This window comes from Otolemur garnettii, unplaced genomic scaffold (assembly GCF_000181295.1).
Source record: "Otolemur garnettii isolate 467f Iridium unplaced genomic scaffold, OtoGar3 scaffold00045, whole genome shotgun sequence".
NCBI lineage: Eukaryota > Metazoa > Chordata > Mammalia > Primates > Galagidae > Otolemur > Otolemur garnettii.
In genome coordinates this window covers 9,354,680-9,362,743 of record NW_003852440.1, presented here as the reverse complement: position 1 = coordinate 9,362,743, position 8,064 = coordinate 9,354,680, and the positions used below count along the sequence as shown (strand labels likewise).

The window sequence follows — 8,064 nt, the reverse complement described above, 5'->3', positions numbered from 1 at the left end:
GCCTGGCTATTTTTTGGTTGCAGCCGTCATTGCTGTTTGGCGGGCCCGGGCTGGATTCGAACCCACCACCTTAGGGGTATGTGGCTGGCGCCTTAGCCACTTGAGCCACAGGCGCCGAGCCGAGACCCCATCTCTTAAAAAAAAAAAAAAAAAAGTGATAAAAATGGACTTTAAAAAGAAAAAAAATTTTTTTTGAGACAGAGTTTCATTCTATTGCCCTGCGTAGAGTGCCAGGGTGTTATAGCTCACAGCAACCTCAAACTCTTGGGTCCAAGGGATCCTCTTGCTTCAGCCTCTCAAATCGCTAGCACTACAGGTAGGTGTTCACCATGCCTGGCCAGTTTTTTTCCAAGTTTTTTAGTAAAGACAGGGTCTTGCTCAGGCTGGTCTCAAACTTCTGACCTCAGGTGATCCGAGTGCCTCAGCCTCCAAAAATGCTACGTTTACAGACAGAGCCACCCCTATGCCTTGCTGGACTTTTAAAAATCTTTGAAAGACACTTAGCAAGTTAGTTTGTGGACACTGACAAACTGATTCCAAAGTTTATGTGGAGAGGCAAAAGACTCAGCACAAACAGTCCTGAGAGAGAAGAACAAAGCTGAAGGACTGACATTACCTGACTTAAAGTATGAAGCCACAGCAATCAACAGTGTCGTACTGGTAAAAGAAAAGAGAAGCAGCTCAATGGAACCAACAGGGAATCCAGAAATAGACCCACACAAATATAGTCCACTGACCTTTGACAGAGGAGCAAAGGCAATAATGGAGAAAAGGTAGTCTTTTCAAGAACTGCCATCCACATGCACAAGAATGAATTTAAGACATAGACCTGGCAGGGCCCATGTCTGTAGGATGCTGGCCACATACACACAGACTGGCGGGTTCCAACCCGGCCAGGGCCAGCTAAACGACAATGACAACTGCAACAAAAAAATAGCTAGGCATTGTGGCAGGAGCCTGTAGTCCCAGCTGCATGGCGGGGGAGGGGGCGGGCTGAGGCAGGAGAATTGCTTGAGCCCAAGAGTTTGAGGTTGCTGTGAGCTGTGACACCAGAGCACTCTACCAAGGATGACACAGTGAGATTCTATCTGAAAAAAAAAAAAAAAAAAAGGGACACAGACCGTATACCTTTAACAAGTTAACTCAACAGGGACTACTGACCTAAATAAAAAGCACAAAACTATAAAATTAAAAAATAACATAGAAAAACTAGATGACTTTGGGTCTGGTGATGACTTTTTAGAAACAACCAAAGACACCATCTGTGAAAGGAGTAACTGGCTCTCATCACCAGGACACAGAGGCAAAAAACAAAACAAAAGCAACCCTGGACTTCATTACAATTAAAACCTTCTCTGTGAGGCCGGGCACAGTGGCTCAATGACTATAATGACCTCCCAGCATTCTGAGAGGCCAAGGCTGGTAGACTGATTGAGCTCAGAAGCTTGGGACCAGCCTGAGCAAGAGCGAGACCCTATCTCTACTAAAAACAGAAAAACTAGCTGGCTGTTGTAGTGGGTGCCTATAGTCCCAGGCTGAGGTGAAAGACTGTCTGAGTCCAGAGTTTGAGGCTGCTATGAGCTTTGATGTGACAGCACTCTACTGAGGGCGACAAAGTGAGACTCTGTCTCACACACAAAAAAGAAAAAATTCAGGTTTGTTTTGATACCTGTATTTATTAAAAACAAATGATAAAGGAGCACCGATGTCACAACACTCTACCCCGGGCAACAGAGTGATAGACAGTCTCAAGAAACAAAACAGACTTCTAAGTGAAAGACTCTTGTCAAGAAAATGGGAAAGACCACCCACACAATGGGAGAGATTATTTGCAAAAGACATGTATGATAAAGGGCTGTTACTCAAAATATACAAAGAACTCTTGACAATAAGAAAACAAACAGTCCAATTAATAAATGGGCAAAAGGTCTAAAAAGACACACCACCAAAGAAGAAATACAGATAGCAAATAAGCATATAATAGAGATGTTCAATATAATTATGGTATTAAGGAAATGGAAATTAAAATAATGGAAAACTGCATACCTATTAGAATGGCCAAAATCCAAAACTCTAACTCACCAAATGCTAGGTAAGATGTAGAACACAGAAACTTTCATTCAATGCTGGTGGGCAATTTATCACAAAACTAAATACACCCTGACCACATGATCCAGCAACTGTGCTCCTTTGGATTTACCCAAATGTGCTGAAAAGCTATGTCTACACAAAAACCTGCACATGGGGACTGGGCATGGTGGCTCACACCTGTAATCCTAGCACTTTGAGAGGCTGAGGTGGGTGGATTGTCTGACTCAGGGGTTTGAGATCAGCCTGACCAAGAGTGAGACCCGTCTCTACTAAAAATAGGAAAACTAGATGGGCATGGTGGTGGATACCTGTAGTCCCAGCTACTTGGGGGGCTGAGGCAAGAGGATCCATTGAACCCGAGAGTTTGAGGTTGCTGTGAGCTATGACACCATGGTACTCTACCCTGAGTTGAGATTCTGTCTTAAGAAGAAAGAAGAAAAAAAGAAAAATAGAAAAACTAGCTGTGCGTGGTGCTGGGTACCTAGAGCCCCAGCTACTTGGGAGGCTGAGGCAAGAGAGGTTGCTGTGAATTATGAAACCATAGCACTCTACCCAGGATGACAGAATGAGACCCTGTCTCAAACTAATAAATAAATAAATAAATAAATATTTAAATGTTAAAATAAAAGAAAGAACCGCAAAACTACGTGTATGTGATTCAGTCAGTCCTCCTCCCAAGGTCTATGATACATGCTCCAAAGGCAGTGGTTGCTGGTGCCACTACATCAGGGTCCCCCCAGTCACCACCACAGTAGGAAACACAGCACTCTGACCAATAGGCCAACCCTGTCAAGCCCAGGGAGTCTCTTGATTGTTCCTGCCTCTTTATGCTCTGTTCTCTCAGTCATGAAAAAAGATGTAAAAGAGGAAAACTATGGACAATAAAAAGATCACTGATGGCTAGGGATCAAGAGGAGAGATTCAATAGAGCATAGAGGATTTTTAGGGATGTTCTGAGGATGGCTGCACCTTTACTACAGTGCTTGCCCCAACTCATAGAATGTGCAGTACTGGGTGTGAACTATGGACTCTGGTTGATAATGATGTAGGTATGTAGGTTCATCAACTGTAACAAATGTCCTGCTCTGGCGAGGGTGGGGTGGGTGGGCACCGATAGTGAGGGAGTCTGTGTGTATTTGTAGCAATTGGCAGGGAGTACGTGGGAATTCTCTATACTTTGCTTCATTTTGCTGTGAACCTAAAACTGCTCTGAAAAAGCATTAAGAACAAAAACAAAACAAATTTAAAAGCTACATTCCAAGCATCTGGAAAAATAAAACAACAAATTTCATGCAACTGACAAGACCAAGTCCATGAGGTGCCGTTGACGTAATACCCATTACCATGGTTTTGGTCAGCACACGTGGGAGACACAGAGGCTAAGCTAGGGCGCTCTTCCTTTGCTCTCTCATTGAAAGCCCCCTTGGAAACTTCAGGGTGAGGGGCTGGACACCCACCACCTCCCTAGTTTGTACACACCAGTCACTCCTCCAGCCTCCGAGGTCTTCTTGACTTTCTGCTGGTCCTCCCACCGCAGCTCAGAGAACCCATCCACCTCCATGTCAGGGTGCCGGATAGAGTGGCCCACCTTCCAGAAGCAGGAGAAATGGTACCAATGTGGGACTTTCCCATCGAACATGGGCGACTAGAAAAGGGTATTAGAAGGAGGCAAGTTAGCGGTTAACCTCAGACCCACCAGAACCCCGACCCCAGCTCCACCCCTCAGGAACAAGCAACACAGTAAATCCTGCCCTTCTCTCTGTGAAAGGAGGACAGCCTCCATACCTCACTATAGGTGGAAAACCTATACACTCGTGCCTTTTTGCCTCTGAGAGTGAGCAGGAATTAAAGTCATGTTTTTACCCATCCGTGACACCTGATGACAACACCTCACACAGGGAGCTGCCAGGGGATGACAAGCAGCATCCTCTCCTCCATCTTCCCCCTTAGCTTGGAAGACTGCCGCCTGCTGTTCCTGAGCCCATTCCCTTAGGACACCAAACACAGCCACAGGAACAACGGGCGGCCTTTTACAACTTAGCTCTGCTCGTGTCTCTTTTAACCACACACATTCAGCGATGATCAGTCTCGTCACTTTAGGGAACCACACACAAGACTCCACAGCCTCTACCAGAAGAGACCAGACCACACCAGGCATGCCAGGACCCAGAGGGCCTGTGTGGCCGACAAAGGGCTCTTTAAGTACCTCAGCAGTTAAGAATAACAAGGAACAAGACCCAGATAATGAGCAAGGCAGAGAAAACTGTGTCAAGCTTGCAGCAGCTGCACAGATATTATGTGTGGAATGAATCAGCGTCTGTGAGAGAAGCGTGAACAAGGGCCGCAGACCTCTGGCTGACTGTCAGCAGCTCTGACCTGTCCTACAGGAGGCGCTGTTTCCCAGGTGCAAGAACTAGAAGTCTGGCTGCTGGATGGCAGCTCCCCCTCTCCGGCCGCTTTCTTTCACATGCTTCACACTGGTAAATAACTTAACAGCTTCAGGTCTTTTATTGTGCCAGGCTCTGCTCCCAGGTGCTGAGTATGGTTTGGCTTTACTGAGAGGTGGTGACAGTAAGTGGGAAGATGAACAGGACACTGGCATTTACCTGGTACCTACTATTCTTTTTTTTAAAGATAGAGTCTCGGCTTGGCGCCTGTGGCTCAAGTGGCTAAGGCGCCAGCCACATACACCTAAGGTGGCAAGTTCGAATCCAGCCCGGGCCCGCCAAACAACAATAATGGCTGCAACCGAAAAATAGCCAGGCGTTGTTGCGGGCACCTATGGTCCCAGCTGCTTGGGAGGCTGAGGCAGGAGACTCGCTTGAGCCCAGGAGTTGGAGGTTGCTTTCAGCTTTGATGCCACAGCACTCTACCCAGGCGGACAGTTTGAGGCTCTGTCTAAAAAAAAAGATAGAGTCTCACTTTGCCCTGAGTAGAGTACTGTAGCATTATAGCTCACAACAACCTCAAATTCCTGGGCTCAGGAGATCTTTCTGCCTCAGTTTTTCTATTTTCAGTAGAGATGGGGGTCTCGTTCTTGCTCAGCCTGGTCTCAAACTCCTGAGCTCAAGCAATCCACCGCCTTGGCCTCCCAGAGTGCTAGGATTACAGGCGTTTTAGCCACTGAGCCCAGCCCCTACTATTCTCTGCAAGTCCTCCTTGTAATCCAGTGATTTTCAACCAGTGTGTCTGAGAGGATCTTAGGTGTGCTGTGAAAATTTTTAAGATTGTTAACTAAATTATTTTTGAAATAAGTTCAAAGCAAAGTATATTCTTTTTTTCACTCCACAGAAGTTTAACTATAGGTTCAAATACGCAGTGAGATAATGTCCTGAGTCCCACCCACAATCTCCTCCCACTTGGAAAGAGGAACCATCTTGTCTCCCGGGGTTGCCCCAAAGCACAACAGCTAAAGTAGCAGGTATTTGATACTCAAGAGAACAATCCTCCCATACAAATGTTAAAGTATTTAAATTCAAACAGGAGGAAGAAAGGCTTCTTTCTTTCTGGCTTTCACCAACTCAGCCTACAAGATCAACTTTAAATTAAACATTTGAATACATCATCAATCTCAATTACAGAAAAACCACATTTATAATAATAATAAAAGTTTTTTTCACTGGCCAACTATGCTGAGCGAGAGCCCATAGTGTTAAACTTTATCCGGTTCAGGTTCATCAATGGCGCCATCTCCGCAGAGCTAATGCTCCCTCCGCTCCCTCTCAATATACAGTATTGGCTGGGCATGAGTTTTCTGTCCATCCTTCCTACTAGAACAGGGTCCTCTTTGCTTACCCAGTGAAGCCTATAGACATCCTTTTCTTGGAATAACATTTAAAATGCATAACAAAATACAAAGGGTCACAAAGAAAACTGATTATATTGAAATAATTATCAAAACATTTAAAAAATAATTTGGGGGTACAGTAGACCATGAACTTTAAAGTATCAAATAAGATCTGGTACTCCCCCCTCTAGTAATGACTAATTTTTTAAGTGATGTGTGGTAAATAATATTTTGAGAAATCCCAACTACAAAGTGATAAGACAGCATCTCTAATTACAAACAAAAATCACATTAATAACAAAAATCACAGGTATGCTAATACGTCTTGACTCTGTTGCTTATATTCATTAGAGGAAACAGTGCATTTTATTTGGAGGTTATCGAAGACAAATGATTTTTCTTATCTAAACCCCAAGGACTTCCTGAGTTCTAGCTACCACCCCATAGATCCCAGGTTAAGAATCCCTACACTGGGAGTGGGAACGTCCTAAAAGCAGGCTGCTGGGCACATTCAGGGTGAAGTGCAAAGGACCTTCTGTGGGAAATATGGCTTTTCAAAATGGAGGCCTTGCATAGTTCCCTTCCTGACCCACTTCAGTGAGGAACAATTTCTAATCCAGCTCCCACACGTGGCTTGGTCCACATTTCAGACTCCTGGGCACACAATGCTTGGTGCGTAGCTCCATCAGGTGGCATGCAACCCTGTACCACCCACATCTCTTTGTGTCCTTAGTACCTAACACAGCACCTGAACTTAATAGTCATTACATAAATGTCTACTGATAAGTACTTCGTGGCAGGTACTGAGCTAGGCAGGCCCTGAGGATACCAAGATGAAAGCCCCAGTCCCTGCCACATTAGGAAACGAGATAACAAAAAGTCTCCTGGCTCTTGGGTACCCACTAGTAACTGTCTCCCTCCCATCTAACCCTAAATACTGAACATTCATTGTGGGTTATCTGGTCATTTCTAAAACACATTATGGCTTTATGGCTTTATGGCAAGGAAGGAAATTAAGTTACCTTGACCAGAAGTACTAAACTTGGGTAACAGACAAGCATATGCTGGAGGTGGGGGAAGAACAGGGCAGGTGAGAACCAGAATTACAAAAGCACAGTATCACCACATTGAAAGCTGGAGGCAGCAGGAACCCCTCCGCTTTGATGAGGGCTTTCAAGGCCCACCACGTCACAGTACATTCCAGTCCTCCTCACGGTGCACCCCAACACGCCTTCGGTCATCTCCGATGCCTTAGGAAACCTAAGAGGGGGATACCCAATCTAGCCAAATGCTTAGATGAGAAACCCACCGGAGCCACTCTCTTACTCAAACCAGGCAGCTGCAAATGCGCCAAGAGAATGCATCGATGAACACGGAAAGTTTGGGGGAAATGTTACTTTAACCACAAATTAAGTCCAAAATGAACGCTCTGTACCAAAATGACACCGCCTTGCAGTTTTGCCTAATTAAAATTAAAAGAATGAGTGCGCGGGTGCTTAAGTGCTAAAAATAGGTTAAAAAAATCTTTACGAGCCAGTCGCCATCATACACGTAAGACAAAAATCTTCCACATCAAGCAAAGTAGGTCAAAATCAGACAAGCTTGGACAGACTATGCAATTTTCCTCCCCCTGAGGCGCACGGAAAAAAATTAAAAACTCTTCCGCCACCCAGAAATAAGGAGAGAAGCGGTTCTTATTTTTACAAAGCCAAAGGCGCACACCAGCTGCAGACCGTACTTCCCGGGCTTTTCCCGCTAGCTCAGCAAAACCTCCTGGAACGGTCGGCCGGCGGGCGGCACCGGGGAGGAGGGGCAGCCGCGGCGCCCGCAGGCCCGGCCCGCGGCCAGTAGCGGCCGTCCGCCCTCCCCCACCTTCCCGCCGCCCACAAAGCGGCCCTCCGCGGCCCCACCTGCACCATGATGGCCATCCGCAGCGAGTCCTTGGGGATGCTCTCGCTGCATTTCTTGCAAGAAGCGCGCCCGCTCTTGGCGTACTCGACTCGGTAGAGCTTATCCGAGGACTCCGCCATCCTCGCCCTCGTGCCGTTGCAGCTCCAGGAGCCTAGGGACTCGCGCTACCGCCTCGCCGCCCTGCTAGCCCACAGGCGCCCGAGCGCCCCGAGCAGCCGCCGCTCGCAGATAGATTGCTGATGCCTGGCCGTGGGACCGCCCCCGGCGCTCGGAGT

At 46.5% G+C, this 8,064-nt stretch overlaps 1 protein-coding gene across 2 annotated transcripts in view; it reads right to left on the bottom strand.

The window, feature by feature from the left end:
• The window catches only part of PARP1 (poly(ADP-ribose) polymerase 1), a 52,046-nt gene extending 44,022 nt beyond the window's left edge, over positions 1–8,024 (bottom strand). For both annotated transcript variants that reach the window (XM_003790989.1, XM_023513884.1), the window contains exons 1-2: positions 7,789–8,024; positions 3,571–3,736 (exon numbers count right to left, since the gene is read on the bottom strand). In XM_003790989.1, the coding sequence (XP_003791037.1) occupies positions 3,571–3,736; positions 7,789–7,908 (286 nt within the window). In that variant the 5' untranslated portion in view covers positions 7,909–8,024. The remainder of the gene's footprint in view (positions 1–3,570; positions 3,737–7,788) is intronic.
• Positions 8,025–8,064: the final 40 nt, after the last annotated feature.